A 27,488-nucleotide genomic window follows, 5' to 3' on the forward strand; every position below is an offset into this window, starting at 1 on the left:
CTTTTTCCGACTGGGATCATGACGAACTGCACTCTCCAGATCCGAGACGCGCTAAAGTGACGGACAGGGATCAGCGCCCGAGCTCCAGGCTGCCTGCCACTAGCGCCCCCCAGTGACCTCACGCGTCGACCCGCGCAAACATTTCGCGACATTTCCAGCAGTTGAACCAAGACTGGATACATTGACCGTCGCAGCCTAAGACGTTCGCATACATAAGAGAACACTCCCGCGCGTGTTCGCAAATTATTGCAGCTCAACCTCTACCAACCACACAGCACACTTACATACCGCGACTATGGGTGTCTATCGCGTCGGTAAGTCCTGAATGAACCCAAGTCCGATGCAGCCAACCATCTACCTATCTCATGAAAAATACACTGTTTTACGCCAATCAGGACGACACTAACCATACATCAGAGGTCTCCCCTAACAACCGCGCTGGCTGTCAAGTCAAGGAATGCAAAGAAGCTGGCTCAAAGATCACAAAGGGCCAGTTCCGCTTTGCGGTTCAGGTCACCATCCATGAGCATGTCAGCTGGCAATACCGTCACTGGTAGGGTCTGCCATGATCTGTCTTCCAGCAAATTTACTGATATGTCCAGGGGATGCGTTACCCCCAAGCAGATCGAGAACCTGATCGAGGTGTCCGGAGGCGACACTGACATGGTCGACGGCTACGACGAGTTACCTGCAGAGTTCCAGGAGTCGGTCAAGTTCGCGCTAGAGAACGGCCATATCCCAGATGCAGACTGCACGCATGTAAGCATCTTCACACCATCTCTGCGAAATACTCAGACTTAGCTTTACTGACATCGTCATCAGCCTGAGGATGTTGAATATAACCGACCCGGCGCTAAGAAGCCTCGAGCGAAGAAAGCCAAGAAGGCTGACGACGAGGACGGCGATGACGCGGACGAGAAACCTAAGAAGAAGCCCGCAGCCAAGGGCAAGAAGAACGCCGTCAAAGACGAAGACGAGGAGGATGCGCCTGCGCCAGCCCCGAAGAAGCGCGGTCCCAAAGCCAAGAAGGTCAAGGACGAAGAGGAAGATGATGCGCCAGCTCCCGCCCCGAAGAAGCGTGGTCGGCCAGCCAAGAAAGCGGTCGCTGAGGAAGAAGACGGCGACGAGGAAGAGGCAGCTCCTCCGGCCAAGAAGGCTCGTGCCAGCGGCAGAACTAAGAACGCCCCCAAGTACAACGATAGCGAGGACGAGGCCCCTGCCCCCAAGAAGGCCCGCGGCAAGAAGGCTGCGCCCAAGCAAGAGCCGGTAGATGAGGACGAGGATATGGCTGAGGATGCCCCGGCACCCAAGAAAGCCCGAGGCAAGAAGGCCGCAGCCGCTAAGGTCGAGCCTGAGGCCGGCAGTGACGTCGAGGAGGAGGTTCCCGCGCCCAAGAAGGTTCCCCAGAAGAGGTTCGTTTCATCGAACGAGACACCAATATGTTCATGGCTAACGGTACATAGGGGCCGCAAGAAGGCTGTCGCAGCCGACGAGTAAACTCGTCTCACACCAAAAGCAGCACGCGTTACCGAACAATCTAGTCAGTCCGTATCGAGGCGTTAGCGGGGTGTCACGGGGGAGTGTATTGTTGAAACAGTAGAGATACCCAGGAGAGCGTCGTGATTATAAAGAAAAGTTGTATTTGGTGGGACTAGGACAAGTATGATCCCAGTATTGGCAGGCCGTTTCTTTGGGTCGGTATCACAACGGTTGTTCTTTGTTTCCCCATGTTGTCGGTGTCTGTTTCTTTGCTGTATTTCTATACTGAATTGAGGTCCGTACATGACCTGCTACTTATCCAGTTTTCATCTCGCTCGTGTGTCTGTGTATGTATCGTACAATGTGTTTTCCCTTCCACATGTGTTCCATTGCATTACCACATCACTCCGTTCCCCTCGCCGCTTCAACATACCGATCTTAAATCGACTCAACTCCTAAGTCGACAACCCATCACGCCCTCAGCTTCTCCATCTCCTCATCCTTCATCCTCGCCCAGTCCACCATCACCCTCCCATCCTCACACTCAATCGTCGGAAACAAATCTTTGAATCCAGCGCCGTTTCTAGCACGCTCCGTTATGTATGTATGCACTACATCCTGACCGTTGCAGGACTCGGAGTGGATAGGACAACGGGCGGTGAAGACTGCGCTCTCGGTATTGGCACCAGCATCAGCATCGACACCGGTGCCGATGCCTTCAGTCTGCTCGTCAGGCAATGGAAACGAGAAGATAGGTCGAGGTGTCGAAGATGGGTTCGCGGCGTTGTAAGCTTCGTTCAGCGCTTTTGAAGCGGCACGTGGTCGACCGGTGTTTATAGGTTTCTTCTCGGCCTGGACGATGTAACTGGGAGATGGAACAGGGTCGATGAACGCGGGGAAAGAAGATGTATCTGGTGCACGGGCCGGCGGAAAGGTGAATGCGGGTGTAGTATCGCGCTGTTGCGACGGCGCATGGCCTGAGCCTCCCCGTAGACCGACAGGTACCTGTCCGATGGGAGTCTGCGCCCTCGATGACTGAACACTGCTCGCAGGATGTCCAACAACCTCCTGTCTAGCATGAGCATTTAACTCATACCCCGTATCACCCGTCTCATAATCCCTCTGCGCCAATCCCCTCAAATACACCGCACTCTCTTTCGACCGATAGTCCGGTGCACGGAACGGACTATTCTCCCTAGTCTGAGCCCTCGACTCGCGAATCACATCCGGATGACCCAGACCATGGAGGTACAAACCACTTCCACCGCCATCATCAGGCGAAGTATCTCGTGGACTGCAACTCCGAAACCTAGACGGCGTGTGCGAGCGTGACGAAAGTCGAGATGGCGAAGGAGTAGGTCGACGTGAAACTGTTTCCACGAAAGCGGAAATGTCGGAGGGATCCATCCAGCCCTGTGAGACGGAGAGTTTGGCGACAATATCTTCTTCTTGCCATTGTGGAGCGTGGTGAGGTGCAGTTCCACTTCCAGCTTCGGCAACATCTGCGAGGGGGCTTAGTGATCGCCGGATCCCTTCTGCGGCTAGAAGTTGGTTCAAACGTGAGGTGCTCGCTATGGGTCGGAGTGAGGTATGGTTTTGGCCGTTGCGGATGCTGAGACCGTGCTGGTGGGTTGGCGACACGGGGCGTGAGACGAAGGGTGTGTTGTCTACGGAGGCGTTGCGGGAGCCGGGGGCGGAGTAGGCGAGGTAGTGGCCGCGGTCGTGCGGTGTGTAGCTTGTTGCTGGAAAGAAGCTTTGTGAAGAGTCGCTGGTGGTGGGAGGAGCTTCGACCGTGCCGATGCGTGGCACGTTGGTTGAAGAGGATGAGGTACGATGAGGTGGTGCTGGTCGAGAACGAGAAGTGGATCGTGAGCCGAGGTCCGAAGATACTTGTGAGGGTACTAGCAGTGTCGTGAAGGATGGGACACGTGAAGGAGCCTGACTGGGTAACGGGTCCTGCGCGCTTGCCTTGGGGGTTACAGCAGCATCAATGTCCTTTGCGGTGCCTTTTACAGTTTCAGTCTCGACCTTTGTTTTCTCTTCTTCCAGCGCCTTCTTCGTCTCTTGCTTCTTGATCTCCTCCTGCTCCTTCTGCCATTCCCACTCGTGAACACAAGACCTCTGCAAAGCAGCAACAGTGCTTTCAAGGACGAGATCCGGTTTCTTGGAATCGTAGAGCGGTGCTTGATCTGTAACGACCCCTACAATGTTGATGCCCTTTTTGGTCGAGAAGGGCACCGGCTCGATCGGGTTACCGACGGGATAGGCGTAGATGAAGTGGCCTCGGTAGTGGTACGCGACGCCTGTTTCGAGCGTGTGGTCGCCTTTTAGTCCGGAGATGAAGACGCGCTGTTTGGTAGCTTTAATTCGGGCTGCACGCTCTGGGATACGATCAGTATAGAGATCTTGTGCTGGGTTCGACCAAGCTTGGTGACTACTTCAGGAAGTAGCGATCGCTACATCATACTCGCTCGATGGAACTTAGGAACTTACCATTCGCGATAGTCTTTGCATTTCCTCTTCCCGCCATCGTTGCGCCTGCTCAAACGGGTAATCTTGTGCGTTGGCGGTGGGTTGTTACGTGATGTCACAACAGCGTCGCGACAATCGCAGATGTAGACCGAGAAAGCAGCAATCACACCAAGTCACGGAAGTAGCGCAGGTATGTCGCGAAGTTATTCCTTTATGACCATCAGGCAATTTGGTGGTGATCACAAGTGACTTTCGATCCACGTATGACCCCACAGCAAACGGCAGCTGAGCTAAGACCATGCGGGAATACTCTGGGTATGAGGTGGTGAAAGTGAAAGGGGACATTTCCATTGGATTGGTACGAGTATAGCAGGGGAAGGCATTTCGGGGTATGAGGATAGTAAAGAAAGGTGCTCGCAAGGGTCAACACGGTGCATGTCACATGTCAAAACAGGCAAGCGCAGAAATCGAGGGAAGGGACGGTGAACAATGAATAGCATGCTCAGATCTCATCTTGCAGAATTCTTCAACGTACGACAACGATGGAAGACATGTGCATGCCAAATTAATGCCACATGAAGATGTCAGGTGCTAATGATGGCCATTGACAGGTTTTGCAAAGGGAGACAACAGGGATGACAACACACGGATAGAAATGAGAGCATGGTTCGATTAAATGGGATATCAAATTGATTAAGACACGCTATTAAATTCTTCCTCTTTCTTCATAGGGTATCACACTCTATCGGGTAGCAGAGGTACCGTCAGATCCATCGGCAGCGGCACCAAGACCCTCCTCATCACCGGGCTCGGTGTAAGTGCCAGACTTCTTGGTGGCACCACGTGTGCGCTCGTCGAGGATGTTGCTCTTGTCGATGGCGTCCTTCTCGTCGCGCTCTGATTGGTGTTAGAGTTATCCAAATCGATAATGTTTGTTGAGATACATACCCAGCTGAGCGTCAGAGTCACCACCGTTGGTGTACTCGGTTGCCTCAACAGGCGCTTCGTCGTTCTGAACGGGAATCTCGGTCTGGCCGGTGCGGGACTTGTAGTCGTTGTCCATGGCGTTGCCGTTGGGGATCTCGCTGGAGCTCATGATGATGGTGTTGATGTTGTTGGTTTGGGTAGTGGATGTGGTGGTGGTGTTGAAGACGAGGGTAGTTGATTGAGATGTGATGATGTGTTGATGTAGAAGAAAGCAGATGGGATTACCTCCTTATGTAGATGCTGTGAGCGGAGATGCTACGTCATGGTATCGACCATGTCCCCTCAAGCCTCTGATGCAACATGGTGTTCGAAACAATAGGGAGGCAGGGCCGCGATCTAGATCCCATACCGCGATCACAGTTATGACCGCATAGTCCAGAATGCCATACTGCCCTCCACAAAGCGCCACACCAGCATGGGATTGATGTGCACTGGAAAGGGGATAGGCATATGGCGATCCGGGAAGCGGGTCCCTTCCTAGAGGCAGGAGCTGATTGCGCTTGTCGGAGGTATGCGATGCAATGACTAGCAGACGTGAGAGTCGCCGCGTCATACTGCGGTGGTGGTGCTGCAGGCCAATGCAACGAATGCAATGCAGCCCTTCACAATTCCTTCTCTTTCTACATGACTGACAGTGCGCCAGTATTTCTACGATGCGATTGATGCTATGCGAAGCTACGCAGACGTCAATATTATCTGTCAGAACGTTCCCTAGACTGCGTCGTGCCTCCACAAAGCTACGGGGACTGGACACCCGTCATGCAAGGGACAGCACGATAGCCCATGGACCCAGAGCTAGCATCGCACCTGCAGCCGAAAGAGGGTGACAGTCGACGTCAACACAAGCGTAGCGTCAGGGGAGTGTGGAGCCTCTTGTCTGAGCTACAGATTGGCGAGATCGATCGTGCATGAGATATCGGATTCTGTGCAATGTCGATGACGCTGGAGGCTGGAAGTTTGTTTTGAGATGGCTGGTCGACGTTGGGTGGGAGCATTGACGCGAAACGCGACATCGCGACGTCACGACATCACGTTGGCCCGGAAGCGACTTAGCCTGCGTTAGGGGTAGGGATACGAGCAGTTGAGCAACCACATCATCGCATTTGAGGTGCACATGCATTCTCTTTTAGCGATAACTGGGGCGCTGATATTCGTGCATGCGCAGTCATGCTTTAGGTAGGTCCAGGGGAACATACGCAGAACCCTAGCCAATTGCAAGATAATACATCGTCACAAATAGGACGTAGCATTTCCAAGACGTTGCAATGCAGTTCACAGAGATTATGATTTTCAAAGCGTAACCATGAGTTTGTCCCTATCCAAATAATACATAGCAGAATAACTACGCCAAAGATGCACAACGTTTCTCAGATAATACAGCGGCGATCATTCTACGCACTGGCGCCGGCATCGACCGCAGTTCCGCTCTCGCTCGTGTCCTTCTTCGCCTCCTCGGTCTTCTTCGCGGCAGCCATTTGCCATGCTGGGATAGCAGCGCGTCCCGGCGAGGGCCTACCGTACGCAGGGAGAGGCTTCTCGGTAGCAGGGCTGGGAGTGGGCGCGGGCGTTGCGCTACCATTTGTCTGGGTCTCGGTAGCGCTCGTGCCGTTGGTCTGCTCACTGGGCGCAGGAGTAGACGACGGCTGTGGTGTCGATGCCGAAGCAGCGGGTGTGCCGTTTGTGTTGGGTGTCTGCGACTGCGACTGCGCTTGTCCGTAGTAGCCCGAGGTGCTCTGTGGGCGTGGTGGTGCCGGAGAGCTCATCCTGTTGCCAATCAACGTCTTCAGGCTCTTCAGCTCAGTTGACAGCTCCTGCAGCCTCTTGTCGGTGGACTCCTTCTGTGAGTCCAATGCCTTGGGAATCAAGTCCCTCAAGCCGCGGACGTCATCCTCGATACGTCTGTTATCGTCTCCCTGTCTCTTCGACGACTCCTTGAGGCTCGTCAGGACACTCTCCACCTCACCAAGCGCGTCATCCAGTCTTGTTGTCCGTGCCTCTTCCGATGCCTTGAGAGCGGTTGTGTCGGTGTTGAGCTGCTCGAGGAGATCGAACGCGCGCTTGAAGGATTCGTCGACCGAAGCCTTGTCTTGCTCCAGCTGGGGTTGCGTAGGTGGTTGTATCAGGGGCAGGACGTATCGTTTCGCTGTGAAGTAGAGGCCGTATCCTACACCGCCCATGACCGTTGCCATGATGAAGTAGTCGCGCCAGTCGCGTTTCGGCGGTCTGTATCTGTCAGCATCGGAGCAGGATGTACATAATCTCTATGCTTACTCTGGAGGCGGCGGGGGCGGTTGCCAGTATTGTTGGGGCGGATAGCTCCCATACGGGGCTGCCGGTGGTGGTCTGTACGCATTGCTGGCTACTGCGGATGTCTGGGGTGGAGGCGATGAGGCATAACTCGGGTCTTCGGCTGCACGCGCGAGCGAAACGTCGACCTCTTCTTGCGTGAGGTTCTTGGATTGGAGGAAAGCGATGCGCTTCTCAAGGGGCGCGCTGGCAACGGACGGATCCTGGAGAACTGGCGGCTGTTAGTATCGTCGCGTAGAGCGTGTCGTGCGTCAACCTACAAGACACCGCCGACTGTATTATATCCTCGCGGACCATGTTGACTACACGATACGCAATGCGAGTAGCACGCGCAGGTTGAAGTTGGTGATGGAACTGGAGAGTCGCGAAATGACGATCCGAAAGCTGGAGGCGGGTATGCCTCGGCTCCTTTAGATCGGCGGTCGGTTCCGCCTCGTCTCACGTGGCACGCCGACCGCAACTCTTTGCCAACTTCGACTCTGCGATGCGAGACGTCCCAACTTCAGATTATGACTTTCCGTCGCAACATGCCCTGGCCTATGGTTTCGAATACACGAGATGCTGGCCGTCTTCACTATCGGCAGTACGTCCACGGAAATGACGTGCCACACCAAATCGTCAGCCTCCACTAACAAACACGGTACTGCGGCGACGCATCAGACGCTCTAGCGAAATTATCAAAGTTTGTACACTGACTTGTGCCACTGATTCATGTCTCTATCTCTTCATCATCCCTTACTCTTTCTCATGAAAAACTTCTGATTATTTCGCCCGCCGGAGAGCATACACAATACTAGGGCTTAGCAGGTGGGGCGGAACGAATACGGTGTCAGTGAAAAGAGAGCGTGGATACATGGTGGTCTCATCTCGTGTTCTGTCAACACTTCGACGTAGTCTCCCTTCCAGCATGTGGCAGACAGCACGAGAAAGAGAGCAGATTATCACGCAAGCCACTGAGAACCATGGTTGCGATACACTCAAGCCAAGGCTGACATTCGACATGCGACAGCATGCAAGCTACCCGAGCTTCAGAATATCGTTACACACTTTGGGAGTGTGTACTTCGATTTTCGGTATTTTCAATCGTCGCACTGTGTCAACGCGATTTCTTTGTAGTTTTGCCAGCTTTCATGATCACCGTTTGGTCACGTCTATCAATCGCTTTGTACTCTGATGGCCCACATAAGGCGACTGCGCTGTGCCCGGCCAGTTAGAATACTGCACGCTTCCTCATATGAACACCCGCTCATTGGTTGCTCAGGGGCACTATGAGCGCGCGGTATTTGGTCGGTTCGAGAGTGAAGGTGTGTACTGTGCGGAGCTCAGACTTTCTTGCGGTGTGATTACGACCTTCACCTCATTGTGAATGCAGTCCAAGACAAACGCAGATTTCCGCCTCTCCACCAATCTCACACTGCTCAGTTTCTCGTTCTACCTCCTCGAAACTCTCGCATGTCTATAGCGATTGCAGCCACCGTCTAACTCAGCGACACCATGGACCGAACGAACATTATCGACGACAATGAAGTCGCGCGCGCCATGACTTTGGCTACGCCGAGGAAAGGCAAAGGAAAGGGTAAGAAAAAAGCTCCTGAATCCCACGCGAGCAGTCCTCCAAAGCAGAAGAGTACTGCGAGGGCAAGGGCAAAAAGTGCGACCCCAGCTACACCTTCCACCCCGACGCGGGCTGCTGGGGCTAGGTTCTACGAGGCGAACGGCTTGAAAATCCCGTTGTACAATAAAGACGGCTTAGGCAACAAAAAGAGGCCGTATGCTCGCTTATCCAAGGGTCTGCTCAAGTACAGCGTGGACGACTTACTTGATATTGTAGAGCAGTATGCAGGCGCGGGGAAGAGGCAAGAGCTGAAGGACGAGGGACTAGCGAAATCAAGGCTCGCGAACTGGATCGAAGAGAAGGAGACACTTGCCCTTGGACGCAATCCGAAGTCGACATTGTCTAGTAGGTTTCTTTCTCATTGTATTTAATGCGTGCAGGTATACTGACAGCCTAAGTCGCAGATGAAGAAGAAGAAGCCGATGATGATGATGATGATGACGCCGTTCCCTCCCCGGCGCCCGCCACCCCGAGATCTTCCAGTGTGAGAACACCAATAAAGGCCAATACACCCTCTACACCCGTCAACAAAAAACATGACTCGCCAATTACGATCAAAGACAGTAGTACCCCCCGTCAATCTAGTCACCGGAAGAGGAGCGCACCTGATGAGCCACCGGATGGCCGGCCACACGCGAAGCTTCAGAAGCGTGACACACTAACAAACACGACTGCTACAAATACCGGACATTCGGCTGAGGATGAGTTCACAGGCACCCTAGTCGACTACAATATACCAACGCTTTCGCAAACGGAAAGGCAAACATCGGTATATAACGCCAAAGGGTCCCGCCAAGATGCTTTCATGCAGGCCACTGGCATGAATCCTTTGGATCCCGACCGCTCTTCGATAATCATTCGCGGACGTAATGAGGATCGCGTGCTCACAGCGACATCTGGCAAAGGTTATCGCAAGGGCGAGACGTACTTCCATGAGACCACAAGTAAGTAATAGCTTTTCTTTGGATACTCATGATGCAATGCGGGTTGTTCATTCGCTGCACACTTCCTTACAGTCATCGGAATACCTCCTGGGGCGGTCTAAACATAGATCTCGGCTGTTCACTCCGCTTGCTCCATACAGCACACCTCGCTAACACGCTGCCTAGTACCACATCGCGCTACCAAGCACCACCAATCTCCTCCCGTCCCATATCTGAAGGAAGGAGAGCACGGGCGTAAAGGTGACTTCCAAGCCGACAACGACCGGTGCACGGGCGTGGGCCATCAATTTGAACCGGACGACTATCTCAAGTGGTCAGAGTTCAAGAACTTCCGCAGCACGATTTACGAGCAGTTTCCACACTATCCGAAGCCGAACCAGGGGATAACAATCGACCTTGAGACGAAGGATACATGGGATGCATGGCAAATTTGGTACGAGGAGTTCACGAAGAAGTACCCTGGCTATGCCGTCGCCCACTTGTGGCCTTGTGGCTGCGAGAAGGTGAGAGACGAGGATGAGAGTGAAGAGGAGTAGTGGTGAAGGAGACTAGCATTGGCATACTGCAAGCATGTCCTACGATTGCTGTGTGGTAGCCGGCAGTATGAGAAGGCTGTAGGTCACGGGTGGTCAAGATGTGTCATTTCGTTGTAAACCTATAAACTTCAATTCGCTGCCTGGAATACCCCAATTACCTCATGCTCATACTCCGCAAAATTCTCATAACGCTAACCTCTAAAGCCAAGTGTGCGCAAATTTCGGTACAAGACTCCTAGTCTCCTACTCACAGTGTCTAGGCTCGAGGTTCCTTACAACACTCGCTTACCTCTCCCGCAGCGCCTCACCAATCGAGACACCCACCTTACACAAAGGGACTTTTAAAACTGAACAGGTCTGCAGACTACATCGAGTCAAAAGCGTGCAGAGTAGGTGACACAACGACAACGTAGACTGCAGGGTGTCCAGTTCTTTCCTAGGTTCTGAACATGACGCCAGTGCAATCACTGAAGCGCACTTCGGCAGAAGCGAGAAGAGACAGCGGCGCGGGCATGATGACCCCGTCGAAAACACCATCATCACCAGACAAGTCTACAATACGTCTGAGGCTCGAAATCCCTCAGCAAGACATCTCCAAAGAGGAAGAGCGCAAGCTCAAGATCCGAAAAGCCGCTGCAAAACGCTGGGCACCCAATCTTCAAAGGCCCCCGCCTCAGCTAAAAGAGATCAACGCTGCCTACAACAATAAGCTTATGAGGCATTACACCGACGGAACTGCAGCACCGTCAGACAACATCATCAGACCGCGAATCAACAGGTCCGTCCGAGTGGATGCTTTACTGGCAACGCTCCCACTTCAACCCGAGCAAAAGCTGCCAAAGCCACTCAGTCAAATCCAAGCCGAGCACCGTGAACAAGTCCGAATCGCCGCACTTTTGGAGCCAAACAGGAAAATCACAGAAAGTGCGTACGCCAAAGAATTAGCGAAGGAAGCTTTCTCGTCAAATGGAAAACCTCGTGACCGCAAAAGTCTTAAGCGCAAGTTCGCGGAGTCCACTGGGCAGGATGGAGTGTGATGAGTCAGGGTGCGGTGATGAGCTCCGAGGCGAGCGGTTAAGGAGCACATTACGACATTGGGTTGGGGACTGCGGCATTTGTTTTGAGGAGTACGGCGTTTGGGCTCAGTGACTGCGACGAACGCAGCTGGGAAGTATTGCGATTGTTTTAAGGGTTTGGCTGATTGGCGGTGTTGGAGTAGAAAAAATGTAGACTAGTCAAGGCAACTATGGTACTTGATTACACATAAGGGTCCACTCTGACATTTGTGACCAGTGATAAAAATTGTATATGATAGATGCTGTAGTATTCACGTGACGCAACTATGGCACTAGATATTGTCAATGTCCACTTTGAGGTTCTCGGCCAGTGATGTAGGATGTATATGGCAAGAAATGTAATATCTCAGCAATGCAACTATGGTACTGCTATGACTAGATCCGCTTACCATGTGCGCACTTTGGTTTCCATGCGCGCTCACATATTTTATACCGAGCTAGCAGTATATATAAATTATATCGATGTCCACTTCCAAAGACCATATCATCACACCAAACCTCTACATCAAAATTCTGCAAAGAAAGTTGAATCCCAACTAAACCATCCACCACCAACACAAAACCGTAAAATCAAGCATCATGAAGCATTTCCTCTCGCCTGACCGCATGGTCGCAAATTCGCCTCCTCAAATGAGCGAGGAAGCATCACCACCCACCACCCCCTCCGCCGCGGAGCCCAAACGTAAATGCCGCCTCATCATCCATCCCCCCAAAACACCATCGCCAAAGAAGCCCAAGCGTGGATGCCGCCTCACCATTCACCCACCCAAGCAAAACCATGCCAAAACCCAATACCTCCCAACACCCCAATCACTCCCACAGATGCCGCCAAAGACCAGCGCAGCGCAGAAGAAGAAGCCCTTCTTCCAGCATTTCAGAACGCGAGCACAACTTCGCACACCCATCAATAAGACCTACTATTTCCCCACCGCGCAGAAAGCCAGAAATAACATGCGCAACTCCCACTTTTTGGAGTTGGTGAAACTGGGTGTTACGCCGCTCATCCACAAGTGTGAGGACATGGGCGATCTTGGACTCAGTGGCGTGGAGATGGAGGATGAAGAGAGAGGGGAGAGGGATGAGCTGGAGTTTGGAACTGGGTTGAAGGCGGAGATGGAGGAGGATGAAGTGAAGAGGGGGAAGATGGCTTGGTTGAAGGAGAAGTTGTGGGGGAAGGGGACTTGGGCTGTTTGTACTGGGAGGGAAGAAGAGGAGGAGATGGAGCGTGACCTTATGTGTTTGGCGAGAGCGGCGGTGCCGCTGATGGGTGCGCACGATGAGGATGAGATGGAGATTAACGGTGGACCTTCGATGAAGACAGAGATCCCAAATATGGGTGACTATATGGGTGACTTCTCGGAGGATGATGTTCGATGGTTAGTAGGGTAGGGGGTGTGAGCTTATGGGATTTGATGGAGAGCACCTTCAGGCTATGTCATGGGCGCGACGGTTTGCAGGGCATGACTTCGGATCACAGGTATACGATTGTGCGCGATAGTGTCTATGTTTTCATATTCTTTCTTCTAGTAATCGTAAAATCCTTTACCACTCTTCTTTCCCAGCCAGCCTGCATCCACCATCTTTTTGAGCAGCACTGCGGGTCTGTACTTGGAATCTCCTGTGTCGTGGTACAAGACCTGCATGATCGCCAGGCAAGTGTCGATGCCAATGAAGTCCGCTAGTTGCAGTGGACCCATGGGTACATTCGTTCCGTTCTTCATGATGCTGTCAATGTCCTCCTTGGCGCCTACACCCGTCTCTAAGCAGATGACTGCCTCGTTGATGTACGGCATGAGAATACGATTGGCGAGGAAACCGGGGCTGTCGGCGGACTTGGAAGGAATCTTTCCCATCTTTTCGCAAAACGCGATTGCGGTTTCGACGGTAGCTTGCGAGGTCTGGAGGCCGGTGATGATCTCGACGCCCTTCTGGATGGGTACTGGGTTCATGAAGTGTGTGCTGATGACGCGTGATGAAGCCGAGAGATCTGTTGGGTCGGTGGTAGTGCTCGCCGCAATCTTGGTAATCGATATGGACGAGGTGTTGGTAGCTAGGATAGCGTGCGATGGGCAGATTTGCGCGAGTTGCGAAAAGATCTTGTGCTTGAGGTCTGGGATCTCTGGTACGGCCTCGATAACGAAGTCGACGTCTGACAGATCGTCCATTGATGTGCTGGAAGTCAATCGCTCTCTTGCGGCCGCGGCGTCGTCTTTCGAGATTCTGCCCTTTCCAACATCCTTCTCGAGGAGCTTGTCCGCAAACTTCAGGCCTTTGTCGATTGATGCTTGGGAGTTGTCAATCAACCGGACCGGTACCGAGGCCCTCTGTGCTGCTACAAGAGCTATTCCGAGGCCCTGAACATGTTAGATTGACAGCTGTAGGGTTGGTGCATTGATGCATACCATCTGGCCTGCTCCAATAACGCCCAGCTTCTTGACCTCAGCGGCAGCACCGACAGAGGGAGTTAAGCTGAAGGCGCGGCATTGCTGCCGTACAGCGCAACGAGCGACTTCTTTTGAGGCTACGGAAAACATCGTGAGTGTAGTTACTCGAAGGAATGCACAATTTGTGGAATATGCGCGATCAACATGTGATGAAGAACGACATTTCCCCAGGCCGATGAGAACCGCGGCGGGCTAGCCGAGGCACGACGTTGACTGGCGGCGGGAAGGCGCGAGGATCAGCCCTGTCTTGGCGGATTTGCGCGGTTTGTCCCGCTTGTGCACTTTACGCGTCGACGCGTCTTTTGGGCCATCGCGACACCGGCGGGCAGTCTGAGCATCAACCACGACAATGGCGCAGACAACGCTGGATGACTGGGCGCAGGATACTGTGAACCCGGAAGTTCGCGCTCACGTCTCTAGTCTAATATCTGCTGTACGTATCCCCTTCCACTGACACAATGGCTACTGACATACAATCAGCTCGGTGGTATTGGCGATGACGGCACGTATGCACTCGGACACGACGCCCTGCTCTGCCTCAAGGACCTACGGAAATGGCTCAAGTTCGCCGACGGGCAGTACAATCGACGCGATGTAGCACGATGCATGGCCGAAGCAAACCTCGTAAAGGGCGACTTGCTTGAGATACTGGCCAAGATATCACCAACTGTCATGGACAGCGCCTGGAAGCACAAGATTGCGGTTGCGACATGTGAGAAAATGTACTCCGAATATAGAGACTGTACTGACGACCGCAGTGGAACTTCTCGTGCCTTTGACTTGGCCCAACGAGATCGACCCCACTGAAGCGACCGTAAACCACCACCGACATGGGCCTTATATCGGGCTCGCCCAAATCGGCTACAAACGTGCTATTCTGCAATTCGACCGAGACCGAACCCTGCAGACTGCTGTCAAGATCGCGCTCCCTTCCATGGCCGTACCCCTCCGAGAACGCACACCACGAGACGAGGGTATCATCCGAATCGCACTATACTTCATACGCAACATCGCCATGCTCGCGCCCCCGAACAATGCACACATGGACACCGACGAAGCTGAAGTATCCCGATCTGCAACGATTGATACTTTCCACGAGCAGGATATATTCCAAGTTCTTCTGAGTATAGCTTCGAGCATCGGGGAGGACTTTGTTACCCAAGACGTCATAATCCTCGAAATCCTGTTCTTCTTGCTCAAGGGCATCGATGCTGAGAAGCTGTTCATGGAAGACAAGAAGCTTAACACTAAGAACACGGACGAGCTCAAGGGCTTGATTCAGAAAGAGAAAGCCATGCTTGCAGGCTATGCTCGCAACGCGCCAACTCGTCATAATCGATTCGGCACGATGATCTGGATGAAGAGGGACGACGAGAAAGTTACAACTATATCTGGACAGGATGTGCTAGGCAAGGCTCAGGCTAGCATGCAGAAGATGGACGATACAAAGAAGTGGAATAAACCCCGCCGTCCCGGAAAGAAGCAAGCCGGCGATGAAGAGAGGGAGGAGTTCGATCTCCCGGTACCACTGACCTCTTCTGCGCGGAAACACATCAAAGCGTTCGTCGAGGAGTTCCTGGATTCGTCCTTCAACCCTCTGTTCTTGCATCTGCGGAAAGCTATCGAGCGCGAAACGGAGCGTGTGGAAACACGACACTCCAGGCAGTTCTTCTACCTCGTATCGTGGTTCCTACGAGCAGAGTGCGCACGGCGGCGGACGATGAAGGAGAGGGCCGCAGACCCGAAGAGTCCTGAAGTTCTGTCTGCTGAGGATGAGAGCTACGGACTAGTAGCCGAAGTCATGAATCAGGAGACCTTCATTCTACTCAACCGCTTCATGCAGAAGAGTCAAGATGAGAAAGCATGGCGAGACCTTAACGCTGGGCTGAAATGCTTCACGCAAATCTTGCTCACCGTGCATGAGATGTCCGAGTCAGGTCTTGAGGAAGACCAAGAGATTGCCGAGAACATTCAAAACCGTATCTTCTACGAAGAATCAACACATGACAGGATAGTCATGATCCTGAGGTCATACAAAGATCAAGGCTTTGGCTACCTTGATGCGGTCACAGAGCTTTCCCATGTCTTTCTGCGGATGCTCGAGCGCTATGCAAAGCAGAACGTTGACATGCAAATCCGATCGAAACGACGAGCTCGAAAGATCAAGAAGAAGAAAGCTGAAAAGCAAGGCGAAGATGGAGAGGAAGAGGGCAACGTCTCTGAGACTGAAGACCTCCAACAAGCCCAAAAGACGGTTTCTGAACGCAAGTTCGATTTCATGAAGTTCTCGGCAAAGTTCGTGAACCAAAGTAGCGTTAACACGTTTGTTGCCTTTGCGAAGTACTTCAGCGACCTCGATACCGAACAGCTGAAGCGTGCGCATCGCTTCTTTCACCGTGTCGCTTTCAAGATGGAGCTTGGTGTCTTGCTTTGCAGAGTGGATATCTTGGCGCTCTTCAACAAGATGATGAAAGGTCCAGGTGGCCTTGATCCAGATTCGCCAGCTTACAGAGAGTGGGATGATTTCGTCAAACACTTCTTCAGGCAAGTTGTAAAGAGAGTACAAGAGAGGCCAGAGCTGGTAGTCGAGATGCTGTTTGACAAGATCCCTGCAACCATCTTCTTCCTTGAGCACGGATTTGATCGCGAGATACACACTCGAGCGCCACGAGCTCCGGCAGAGCTTGAGGTCAAACCTGGAATGGAACTACCTGATCAGATTGGTGTTGCTGTTGGTGTTCTTGTTAATCAGTCAAAGTCGGATGCTCTCCGCTGGGTACGCGATGTGCTTACATCGGCAGCTGAAGAGCGCAAGGCGTGGGAAGAGGCAGCTAAAGCACAAAAGGCGTTGGTGGCTAACGTAGAGGAGCGTCCAGAAGGCGAGGCAACTAAGAATCCAGACGCTGAAACCTCGAAGCCGCCATCGATCTGTAAGTATCCCTCTCACTGTGAGGAAGTCTGCTAACCGAGTCTAGTCATCAAGCACGATACCGAAGAACGTCGCGTCGCTATGTTCAAAGACAACAAACTACGACTGCTCATGAACCTGGTCGGCTTCGAGAGATTAGGAGAACACCACGATCCGGACGCTTCATGGATCATACCTGCATCACTTACTTCAACGCAATTGCAAGAAGCTATAGATCTCATTCGCAAGTATGAGTTCGACCCCCCAACATATGAGGACGGCAAAGCGCCAGAAGACTTGCTTCGTAGCAAGGCTGCAGCAGCTCGACGCTCCACTCGTCGGGCCGAGTTTGACGATGACTCTGACGGCATAGACCGCGACGAGGAAGAGGACTACGGAGAGTACGCCAACGGTGGTCCCACTGAGAGAGATGCAGACGCCCCTCGCAAGACACTGAAGCGACGACGCCGAAGAAATAGTCCTGTGGAGCTTGACGACGAAGAGAAGGACCGCAGAGCCGAGGCACGTCGGAAGAAGGAAATCGAGAAGCAAGCCAAAGCATTGAGTACAATGTACGTGCATGACTCGGACGACGAGGACTGGGACGCCGAGAAGGATGCCGCCTTCTTCGCGCGAGAACAGGCGATCCGTGAAGAAAACATGAAAGTGTTCAAGAAGTCACTTGTACTTGGAACCGTGGAGCCAGTCGCATCCAAGAAGCGAAAAGCTGATGCACCGGCCAAGAAGAGCAAGAGGAGAAAGAGTCCACCGAAACGGAAAGCGCCATTCGCCGATAGTGACGACGATATGGAAGATGCAGAGAGCAGCCAAGCTCCTTCCGTGGTTGATGGCAATGAGGAGGAAGATGAGGACGAGGAGGAAACTACAGATACGCCGCTTTCTTCGCAGAATGCTGGTGCAACGGCAGCACTTAGTGACGCTGACACGCCCCGGAAGTCAGCGAGTAATGCTGCGACGAAGAGCAGCGATGCTGCAATGCCAGACGCAGATTCAGATGACGATGATGAAGACGATGCACCGGTAGCGCGCAGGCCTGCAGCGGCCCGCAATATGAGGGCTGGCTTTATCGTTGACAGTGACTCGGAGTAAGGAATACGGATAATAACATCCTCGGTGTTGTCTAAAGGGAATGGTTGCATAGCATAGCATGGTGTCTTAGGTTTGTGCTTCTCAATGTTTGAATACCCATGGTCTTGTTGTCTCAATATCCTCCTTATTTTTTCATGTCGTGGTATCAGTCAGGTACAGGACAAATTCAGGTTGGTCGAACAGAGGATGCGAACTCCGATGCAGATGTCTGTTGACTAGAGACGCGTGGAAAGTGTCAAGCATATGGGCGGCTCTGCGCCAAGAGCCCACACGATTGTAGTTCGGGGGCGTTTGCAGTTGCTCCTTCCTGTCGTTTGATCACGACTGCATCTTTTCGTTCCATGACGTTGTTCTTAATCCGAGGTGGCTGCTTCGTGCCTTCCTTGTTTACCTCAAGGACAACATCATCCACAACAACATTCCGCGGGTAAGTCTTTCTTCCCCACAAACGCTGCACACCACGCCACAGACATGCTAACATATTCAGATCGACACAGATTCGAGCAGGTTCGCGCGCGGTGGGAGACGGCTCAGCCAAGTGGAGACAGAGCAGCGGCGATGGTGGGCTGGAGAGAAAAGTCGACAACTCACCTCCCGGTGGGTGGCGAGCCTCAAGAAAACAGCAGCAGCAAATTCCGGAGGAAGCTGAGCTATGGCTTCGCTTTCATATCAAATCCTCTCTCGCAGCGAAGGACGACCCCGGGACGTCATCAAGTGAACGTACCGTCGTTGGCTGTTACCGAACCATCTGCAACCGACATTACTACAACAAATCCTACATGCGAAGCTGCGCTTTCACCAATGCGTGTTTCTGCGCCGTCCAGCCACTCCAACGATGCGACCGAAGAGTGCGCAACAGTCCCATTCAGCAGGACTTTACCCAAAAGCGCAGATACCGATACCACACCGCAGCCACTGCCCCGATCGCGTACGCTGAGCTTCATCCCGCTCCCGGTTAGGGTTGAGCCTCAGTCGTTCGCCGCAGACGTAGAAGGCGCAGTCAAGTCCCATTCTCTCGCGGTAATGCCTCAATCAGAGCCAGATCCGGTACCTTCGAAGATTCCTACTCCCAGTCCGCCATCCCTAGAGCGCCGTCGCTCTAGCCCACGTCAACACGTTCAACAACACGTCTCGTACCGCGCTTCTCAACAGATCAAACACATCGCAACTGCCCACGCGTTGGCAGCCGCGAACAATGGCTCTCCGGTGAAGCATTCCTATCAGTTGCGCTCACGTACGACACCAAATCTCGTCAAAACAGCCAACGGGCCACAGTCGGCGCGATACATGGCTCCCAGGCGGCCAGGACCTAAGATGTCTGTGGTATCACCAGTAGCTCAAAGGCCGCTTCTGCAAGAGAACATACCGACGGAAAGACGTATATCACACAGGCGGTCGCAGATACAAGAGAGGACGTTGAAGAGGGAATCACTTGCAGTGCCCGGTACACTGAACAGTAGAAGGTCGTTTGGTCCGGGACTACAATATTCACAGAGCAGGGAACCTAGCTTCGCGACTCCACCCACAGTAAGGAAGAGGATGAGCTCACAGCTTGCACAGCAGACGCCAGTGACAGTAAAGCGGATACAGTCGGAGGAACAAAAAGATACACCAGCAGCATCACCCTCGATATCGAACTCTGCAGCCGCCCCGCCTCACAACACCGACCTTCCAACACCCGCTCCAGATGCGAACGATAATGTCAGGCCAGCCCTTCCCCGGCTACCCACGGACAGAGAAAAGCAAAGGAAAACGCTAGGAACACCAAATGGTTTGGGCGGCGTCTGGCGATCATCCCATGCTTTGGCGATGACTACACATGAGGTGAGCAGACTTCCACGTTCCCAAACCTTCCATAATTTTGGAAGCCACCTGGAAGTCGCTCCACCAGTACCTCGCATCCCGGAGCAGTACAGGACAGCGTCTTTGTCGGACTTGGTCCAGTCAGTATGCATGGATCCGAAGAGCACTGTCCCGTCTCAACATGTCAGGGTCAGATCAGACGCGAGCTCGTGCGAATCGATACCCGAGGAGACGGACGAAGAAAGACTGAGTGTCACGCCGACATATACACCTTGTCAGCCTGGACGGAGCCTTGTGTCATCAATGAAATTCACCGAATCTAGTTTCAGTCTGGCGGCGTTCCCCCCAGTACCAACCAGAGTCCCGATCAGAGCATCAAACACCGCTAGAAACGTCTGGACCTATCCTTCCAGCCGCTTGCGGAGTAGACATGGGCAAGAGAAGTCCGACGTTGCTGACAATGAGATCTTCCAGGTTAAAGACTATATGCCGCCTCTTTACTGGGCTGGAAGATTCCAGTCTCGATACGATCAATGGCGTACCGATGCAATGAAAGCTGAACTCGACCCTGGCCATCAAACCCCCGGCCTCTTGGGAGAATGCAAATTGAATCAAGACAAGCTGGCGGCGTGCTACATACTCGGACAACTGCGCGACCTGTGCACTTCCGATCAAGCAGCAGATAGCCTTTGGGTACGTTCTATCTGCGTCATGACTCTGAATTCGTTTTACTGACTATGCCCAGGAGTTCGAGTACAAATACAGGAGAGAGCACAAACTGCTCGGCAACCCGGCAGACCTTCCGCCGATGTCATTCCGTAAGCACGACGACAACACGACTTCTGCAGGAGCTGGAGCCTTTGGACGGGCTGTAAGGAAGCTGACCCCACGCAAGGCTAGCCTGATCAACCTAATGAAGGGCAAGGGCTGGAACAAATCCGACGACTCGACTGAGCGTAACCAGGAGACGTCCTCGGATGGTTCATAATTCTACCAGGATGATGGAGGTTGTGGAAGGTGGACGGCCACGTTACGACCTGGACGCGAACACGGAAGTTGAAGATGGGGTCACGATCATGTGAAACCTACAAAGAGTAAAAGATGTTACGAGACACAACGATGGCAAAAAGAAAGCGCGAGAGTTTGAGACACTGTGCATGGCATGAGAACGTCAAGACATCAATTTTGTGATCTGCACGGGAAGCATGCATTGTTAGATATCCACAAAGAGGTAGTAATGTAATTCTTAGTCGACATTCCGGCTTGAGTAGAACCGGCGATAGTCATTGACCGAGGCGTTAACTGCTGTGAGCATGACATATGTACATTGATGCATCAACACGACGTTTAAAGCTTTTTGTAGCTTTCACACGTACATTATTCACAAATCAGTAAGCCCTTGTTTGCCCGCGGTCTCTAACGGCTTATCCGATAGGCTTGGGCTTAGCAATCCGAGATCGAGACGCTCTTGGAAATTGCTTCGAATTGTTGGAAGATCGAACGATGAGGTCTCCCAACAATTCGAAGTGATTTTCAAGAGCAGCTCGTCCCCGGGCCGCTAAGCCCAAGCCTATCGACTAGGCCCAGGACAAGACGTATATATTCCTAGTGCTGTAATCAGGCCTCATATCATATTCGCCGTATCTGTGCCTCTACTCTTTCTTCTCCGGCTTTGGCGAAAGCTCCTCGACGGTGTTGTTTGGGTCTTTCCACGCCAACGCAACGTACTTGGTATGACTTCCCCTGGCGAAGACCTCTCCCTTGCTGTTGCTGAAGTTTATGGACGTGAAAGCGAGTGTTTTACCGACTAGAGCGATGTAATCAGCGATCGGGTATCTTGAGCAAATCATGCCAATATGATGAACTTACACTTGTCACACGTCACCTCGGCCTTGATCAAGTCGCCGATCTTGCCGCCTGAGGAGAGGTAGGTTACGTTTAGATCGGTTGATACGCCGGTTGCGAAGAGGCCGCGGGAGGCTACTGCTAGGGAGCCGCCGAGGTCGACTGGGTGGGGTTGTGAGATTCTGGTGTTTGAGTGGGGGGTTTTGGAGGGGCGACTTACCCATGCTAGCTATTGTGCCGCCATGGAGGATGTTGAGGCGGTTCTAATGAGACATGTCAGTTACAATCAACCACTATATATAAATTGAGACTGCTGTAGTGCTTTGAGATTAGTATAGCCGTGTAGTCTCTGTACTTACTGTGTGCTCTTTCTGGATGTCTAGCTCGAACTTGACGCGTCCTGGGACTGCCGAGGTCACTCGGAGCTAGAATTAGTGTTAGCATGACAGTGTACCAGAGCTATAAACTCTCATAACCTACACCGTCTAGTAGTCTTTCGTGTCGCTTTTATTAGCTTCGTGTATACATGCTTAGGTGTTGGCGGTACCTTGGCTCCAGGCCCGAGTTCGCTCGGAACGACTCCCAGACCTAGCAACACGTTAGAAAATCTATGAGGTTGGTCAATGACATGGTTGGTTAACTCACAGATCTCACAAACTTCAGCGCCGGCATGATTGATGCTCACCCCGCGATGTGCGAAGAGTGATGTCGATGTTCCGCTCGGCAGTTGCCCACGTACCTCGGAAGCTAGACCAGGGTGGAGCGGAATTTGTGGGGTGAGCTTTCCGCTCGCTCGGCGCGTCATCAACTTTCTTTGGCGATTGGCGACCTGCGACTTCCACTTGCGCGACCCACGCGTCGCTACCGCCCAAACTCGTGGACCCTTTCTCTCCGAACATGATAATACGGCGGTAGACCGACATCCTCCTCTCCACATCCCCCACGATGTCGGCTTCATCTTCATCTCAGGCGCTGGAATACCTCGAGGGTCTGCCTGTCGCGACACACCGGCGGCTGTATGAGCAGCCTTCCACCGTGTTGGCGGTGCTCCGCTGCATGCTTCCGCATCTTGGTGAGTGCATTTATTACGTCCGCAATCCTGTCGCTAACGGAGCCACAGCCAAATCCATAGTCTTTGCGATGCTCTACAGACCCTCATCCTTCCCCGTAGCCGACATGGACGCCTGGTTCAAGCCTTCCGCTAGGAAAGAGAAGGAACAGGCTCTCTTTACCCTCGAACGCCTACACATCATTGCCCCAGCTAAACAGGACGACGGTACCTTCTCGTGGACACTCAGCAAAGACTTTCAAGGCAGCCTGCGACACGCCCTCGAGGGCTCCGGCACGCACCGCTCGTTCGGTGTGCCGGCGACCAGAGAAGAGAGCGGCGGAAAGCGGTTAAGCATCGACTTCCTCGACGAATACTCGCGATCGCAATGGGAGGGTATACTCTATTACTTGGTGAGCGGCGCGGCTGGACTTAGCAGAGACAGCATCGAGAGAGCAGAAGTCGGTCCTGGAACGAAGAAGCTGCTACATACCGGTGACCTTGTGAGGACCGTACATGGAAGTCCAAGGATTACCAAAGACGGCTTCTCTTTTGTGCTGCAAGAGACGAACGCCCAAGTCTGGAGTCTGCTCATCGTCTACCTGAAAATGACCAACGAAGTAAGTATTGAACCCCACGAACCCTGCGACGACTGTCCTCTTCGAGCTCAGCCGACGCCATCGAACACCGAATCTGACATCGACCCCCAGCTCGGCATGTCCGAAACCGAAGTGTTATCCTTCCTCTTCATGCTTGGTTCCCTAGAACTAGGCCAAGACTATTCCACATCCACCCTCTCCCCCACCCAATCCCAGATGCTCGAGGACCTCTCCTCCATGGGCCTTGTCTACCGCTCGGACAAGAACGCGCGAACCTTCTACCCCACGCGCCTCGCCACAACCCTGACCTCAGATTCCGGCAGCGCCATGTCCGCCTCCTCCAACGACATCGCCCAAGCCTCCCAAGGCAACGCCGGCCCCTCGGCATCCGCAAACAAGGGCTTCATCATCATCGAAACAAACTATCGCCTCTACGCCTACACAAACAGCCTCATCCAAATCGCCATCTTATCCCTCTTCACCAAACTCCAACATCGCTTCCCCAACCTCGTCTCCGGCAAACTCACCAAAGAATCCGTCCACAAAGCCGTTCAATCAGGCATCACGTCGAGCCAAATCATCTCCTATCTGACGACCTACGCGCATCCTCAGATGCAGAAGACTATTCCCTTCATCCCGCCTACGGTCATGGACCAGATCCGGCTTTGGGAATACGAAGGCGAGCGTGTGGAGACTACGACGGGGTACTTGATGCGCGAATTCGGCTCCGAATCAGAGTACAGGGATGTGCTGGGGTATGCGGGTGCGCTCGGTGTGCTTGTGTGGCAGAACGACGCGAATCGCTGTTTCTTTGTCAGTCAGGTGGAGCAGATTAGTGCGTATCTGAAGAAGAAGAAGGAGACTAGGGATATCGCTCGGGGACGGTAGATTTAACCCCGGGTCACGAGTTTCATTGCGGATGGCTGAGGTGTATACATGGAGGGCTTGGATATGCAAGGCTACTCTGGGCTAGTCGCATTGGCGTGGGCGTTTTAGGGACAAGCATTGGCGTTTAGTGGGGAAACGTATTTATAAAGATAGACGATACGGTTCTAGCTGATGGGTCTAAGATTGGAGATGCTTGCGTCTTCTAATCCCAATGCCCTGTCCGAGTATCCACTACGTGTGCGATTCCATGCCGAGCTGATGATATACTCGTACTACTCGATTAGCCAAGTGGTATAGGGATATCATCAGCTCTGATGGAATCGCACACGTAGTGGATACTCAAACAGGGCTACTCATCGCCACTGTCATCCCCCAAATGCTCTCTCTCTCTCTCTCTCTGTCTTTCTCACAGGTGACCGCCAAAGCCAATGTGACAAGACCAGACAACAAGCGCAAAGCAGAACTTCTACCCACCTAGTCTATCACAAACTTAGGGGACAGGCATTAGCATTCAGTGAGGAAACGGTTGTATAAACATAGATGAGATGGTTTCGCCTGATGGGTCTTGACACGGAAGATAACTGGGCCTTCTACTCTCAATGCTATGCCCGAGTATTCACTACGAGTAGACTGCGTTGAAGCTGATAACTTCGTACGATCCAATCCACCCGGTTGCTTGGGTGGGCAACTACGTGGATTGATTCGTACGATGGTATAGGGTTAGTGACCATCAATCACCATGAGCTCCGTCCCAGTCTTCTCGAGGTGGACGCTTGTGGCGGTTCTGATGACACAACGATCATTTGAAACATGTGAATGATCAAATGATCATTTTGTCATCAGAACCGTCATAAGCGTCCACCTAGTCAATACTCGGATATGGCATACCCATCGCCACTTCTACCCCCCCTCCCCACAAGCTCTCTCTTCCCTTACAACAAAGAACGCTATGGCGAATGTTGAAGAGACCAGCAGAAGCAAAAGCAAAAGCAAAAGCAAAAGCCCCACCCACCCCGTCTATCACGAACTCCAGAGAACAAGAAAACCTACCAACTCCACAGATATTTCCAAGATGAAAGAGCATCTACCATCCAAACTTCTCAACCTGAACATCGACATCCCTCCCGCTCCAAATCAACTCCGCACACGTATTCCGTACATCTCTAACCAAGCCATCCGGTCCACTAACCACAACACCAGTCCTCGCGTTCCCATTCACATCCTCCTCTTCAACCCACTCCCTCACAATACCACCAGCATCCGGTCGCCCGGCAAGTACCGTCGGCGGCGTAATGAGGACATCCAACCCCCAATCTTCTAACTCCTTTAATTTATCTTCTGGGATCCAAAGACGGTGGTCGAGCGAATGCGTTATCCAGAGTAACTTTACTTTTCTCTGGGATCTGAGTGTGCTTTCTGGGTCGGTGGGCGAGGGTTGTAAGAGGGCGTAGAGGAGGGGGTAGGCGACTGCTATGCCGGATCCGCCTGCGATGAGAATGGCTGTTGAGGAGGATTCTAGAAGGTCGAGGGCGTGGGATGAGCCGTAGGGGCCGTCGAGGCGGATGCGGAGTCGTGTTGTTGGGTTTGGGGAGGCGCGGGCGTGGCGGAGAAGGCTATGTGTGAAACCTGGTTCGGATTGGGCGCGGATGAGGAGGGAGAACCAGGCATGTTTTTCTTGGCCGTCTTGCGTTGATGTTGTTGGGGCGGCGGAGAAGATGGTGAAGGGGTGGGATTGGATGCCGTGTTTGCGGGAGAGAGATGGGACGGAGATGAAGATGTGTTCGTTTGGTTTCCAGCCTTGTGTCATGTTCTTGGCTGGGACCGCGGATTTCTTCGTGTCGACTTCCCAGTTTGCTGAAAGCAGCAGGGTCTCGTCATCTTCCAGGATTTCTAGTGTTGCGGGGTGGGTGCTGGACTTCAGCCACATACGGTAGACTAGTCGATCGATGAGGAAGATGGCGAGGGACACGCCAACGTATGGCCGTGAGGTGTGATGATGAAACCATAGGAAAACCAATCCAGCGACCTGAAGTACGATGTGTAGGCCCAGAAAGATCTCATACCACCGCTTTCGGAAGCTTCCCAAGCTCGTGAAGTAGATCAACTCATACGCAATCAGCGCGGCTAGACCTAACAGCACAACGCGGTTGAATATGAATCTCGCCAGCGTAAAACCCAGATGCCTCAACATGCCATACCACACAGCCACCATACCGAGGAAATGCAGGAATGCTTCTAGACACACGAGCTCTCCTACTCTCCTATGGAAGATATTAAGACTCTCATACGAGTATCCCGTCAACAACTTTATCGGCTGGTTCTTCGCAGCGAGGAGGTATAGAAGGGGCAGGTTCGTGATGAAAATGATACCGCATCGGTCGGCGAAGACGAAGAGGTACATGAAGGAGAGCGGCATGCGGTAGAAGTTGTAGAAGATGTTCAAGCCGATCCAAGCGAGGACGAGCAACGAGACGGCGTTGGTGGGCAGTGTTTTGTTGACGACAGGAATGGGTCGAGGCTGGTATTGCAGCGTAGACTTGAGCATGTAGTAAGGACGCCATACTACTGGTCTCGTCACGCGTCGGGGACGCTGCGAAGGAAGCAGAGGGCTCGTTTCATCGGCATCGTGTATTTTCTTCGCGGCGGTGGTATCGGGGGGCGTCGCATTCCCTTCGATAGTACTACTCGAGCTACTCCAGGCCTCTGCCTCTTCTTCATGCACCGTCTCATCATCTCCCTTCGTTGTACTGACTATGCGCCTCTTCCGCCGGTGCAGCACGATCTTCTCGGACCAATGCCATACCGTGAAAACCAGCAGCACGCCCAGCAGGACCAAGTTGTACGTGTTCAAGAGCGTCCGACTGAACAATATGGCCTCGACCAGTTTGCGGAACCGCGGGTCTTTGCCAGGATCATCCGGATCGACAAGGTCGCCTCCGCCAGCGGCTTTGAAGGCGTCGTAGTCGTGCGCCCACCAGGGGGCTTCAATCGATGCTGTCGCTGTTAGAGCGAAGCGGAGGGCGTCGCGTAACCATGGCGGTGTCGCTTCCATGGTGAGAGTTGGGCATGGGGAGAGGAGGATGTCTGGGAGAGTAGCGGCATGTCAGATGGAGTAGTGTTCCAGAGTTTCCCCACATGTACTCGCGTCATCTCACGCGCGTGCGTGCGCGGGATGTCAGGTGCGGCCGATAAGCTTATCGGGTGCTGCCGAGGCACGCGTAGCTTCATTGAGATGCGATGCCATTCCATGCCGAATGCGATGGAAATGGGGTCGCGATTCTCTAATACGTGTGCCAGAATTATATCGAAGATCTAGCGCGTAGTACAGCCCATCTGTGAGTGCTAGACCAAGTCCGGTATCCTGCGTCACACAGCTCTTCGTAGAAACCGCATGCACTGACAAATGTGTTCAAGGCGATTTCATTCA

General features: G+C 53.0%; 12 protein-coding genes across 12 annotated transcripts; 6 read left to right on the plus strand and 6 right to left on the minus strand.

Annotated features, from left to right (window-relative positions):
* Window positions 1-295: 295 nt before the first annotated feature.
* On the plus strand, window positions 296-1,497 carry J4E92_004696 (uncharacterized protein; the record flags this gene model as incomplete). The annotated part of the gene is made up of 5 exons (XM_051496085.1): window positions 296-314; window positions 418-553; window positions 603-759; window positions 823-1,412; window positions 1,464-1,497. The coding sequence occupies 5 exons, from the start codon at window positions 296-298 to the stop codon at window positions 1,495-1,497; spliced, it is 936 nt and encodes a 311-aa protein (XP_051353925.1).
* Window positions 1,498-1,950: 453 nt separating this feature from the next.
* Window positions 1,951-4,009, minus strand: J4E92_004697 (uncharacterized protein; the record flags this gene model as incomplete). Its single annotated transcript, XM_051496086.1, has 2 exons — window positions 1,951-3,860; window positions 3,973-4,009. 2 exons carry the CDS (start codon window positions 4,007-4,009, stop codon window positions 1,951-1,953), a joined length of 1,947 nt encoding a protein of 648 aa, XP_051353926.1.
* Window positions 4,010-4,693: 684 nt separating this feature from the next.
* J4E92_004698 (uncharacterized protein) lies at window positions 4,694-5,047 on the minus strand (the record flags this gene model as incomplete). Its single annotated transcript, XM_051496087.1, has 2 exons — window positions 4,694-4,848; window positions 4,900-5,047. The coding sequence occupies 2 exons, from the start codon at window positions 5,045-5,047 to the stop codon at window positions 4,694-4,696; spliced, it is 303 nt and encodes a 100-aa protein (XP_051353927.1).
* Window positions 5,048-6,329: 1,282 nt separating this feature from the next.
* Window positions 6,330-7,542, minus strand: J4E92_004699 (uncharacterized protein; the record flags this gene model as incomplete). The annotated part of the gene is made up of 3 exons (XM_051496088.1): window positions 6,330-7,161; window positions 7,210-7,456; window positions 7,506-7,542. The coding sequence occupies 3 exons, from the start codon at window positions 7,540-7,542 to the stop codon at window positions 6,330-6,332; spliced, it is 1,116 nt and encodes a 371-aa protein (XP_051353928.1).
* Window positions 7,543-8,739: 1,197 nt separating this feature from the next.
* J4E92_004700 (uncharacterized protein) lies at window positions 8,740-10,340 on the plus strand (the record flags this gene model as incomplete). The annotated part of the gene is made up of 3 exons (XM_051496089.1): window positions 8,740-9,205; window positions 9,421-9,804; window positions 9,970-10,340. 3 exons carry the CDS (start codon window positions 8,740-8,742, stop codon window positions 10,338-10,340), a joined length of 1,221 nt encoding a protein of 406 aa, XP_051353929.1.
* Window positions 10,341-10,789: 449 nt separating this feature from the next.
* Window positions 10,790-11,377, plus strand: J4E92_004701 (uncharacterized protein; the record flags this gene model as incomplete). Its single annotated transcript, XM_051496090.1, has 1 exon — window positions 10,790-11,377. One exon carries the CDS (start codon window positions 10,790-10,792, stop codon window positions 11,375-11,377), a length of 588 nt encoding a protein of 195 aa, XP_051353930.1.
* A 1,562-nt stretch (window positions 11,378-12,939) lies between these two features.
* Window positions 12,940-13,950, minus strand: J4E92_004702 (uncharacterized protein; the record flags this gene model as incomplete). Its single annotated transcript, XM_051496091.1, has 2 exons — window positions 12,940-13,770; window positions 13,819-13,950. 2 exons carry the CDS (start codon window positions 13,948-13,950, stop codon window positions 12,940-12,942), a joined length of 963 nt encoding a protein of 320 aa, XP_051353931.1.
* A 259-nt stretch (window positions 13,951-14,209) lies between these two features.
* On the plus strand, window positions 14,210-17,878 carry TOF1 (Topoisomerase 1-associated factor 1; the record flags this gene model as incomplete). Its single annotated transcript, XM_051496092.1, has 4 exons — window positions 14,210-14,293; window positions 14,341-14,572; window positions 14,619-16,790; window positions 16,836-17,878. The coding sequence occupies 4 exons, from the start codon at window positions 14,210-14,212 to the stop codon at window positions 17,876-17,878; spliced, it is 3,531 nt and encodes a 1,176-aa protein (XP_051353932.1).
* A 2,352-nt stretch (window positions 17,879-20,230) lies between these two features.
* Window positions 20,231-20,669, plus strand: J4E92_004704 (uncharacterized protein; the record flags this gene model as incomplete). Its single annotated transcript, XM_051496093.1, has 2 exons — window positions 20,231-20,374; window positions 20,427-20,669. The coding sequence occupies 2 exons, from the start codon at window positions 20,231-20,233 to the stop codon at window positions 20,667-20,669; spliced, it is 387 nt and encodes a 128-aa protein (XP_051353933.1).
* Window positions 20,670-21,333: 664 nt separating this feature from the next.
* On the minus strand, window positions 21,334-21,750 carry J4E92_004705 (uncharacterized protein; the record flags this gene model as incomplete). The annotated part of the gene is made up of 3 exons (XM_051496094.1): window positions 21,334-21,488; window positions 21,551-21,688; window positions 21,747-21,750. The coding sequence occupies 3 exons, from the start codon at window positions 21,748-21,750 to the stop codon at window positions 21,334-21,336; spliced, it is 297 nt and encodes a 98-aa protein (XP_051353934.1).
* Window positions 21,751-22,471: 721 nt separating this feature from the next.
* J4E92_004706 (uncharacterized protein) lies at window positions 22,472-24,061 on the plus strand (the record flags this gene model as incomplete). Its single annotated transcript, XM_051496095.1, has 3 exons — window positions 22,472-22,598; window positions 22,647-23,194; window positions 23,285-24,061. The coding sequence occupies 3 exons, from the start codon at window positions 22,472-22,474 to the stop codon at window positions 24,059-24,061; spliced, it is 1,452 nt and encodes a 483-aa protein (XP_051353935.1).
* A 1,084-nt stretch (window positions 24,062-25,145) lies between these two features.
* J4E92_004707 (uncharacterized protein) lies at window positions 25,146-27,113 on the minus strand (the record flags this gene model as incomplete). The annotated part of the gene is made up of 1 exon (XM_051496096.1): window positions 25,146-27,113. One exon carries the CDS (start codon window positions 27,111-27,113, stop codon window positions 25,146-25,148), a length of 1,968 nt encoding a protein of 655 aa, XP_051353936.1.
* Between the last annotated feature and the right edge of the window lie 375 nt (window positions 27,114-27,488).

This window comes from Alternaria infectoria, assembly GCF_024043175.1.
Source record: "Alternaria infectoria strain BMP 0036 chromosome Unknown scaffold_6, whole genome shotgun sequence".
NCBI classification, from domain to species: Eukaryota; Fungi; Ascomycota; class Dothideomycetes; order Pleosporales; family Pleosporaceae; genus Alternaria; species Alternaria infectoria.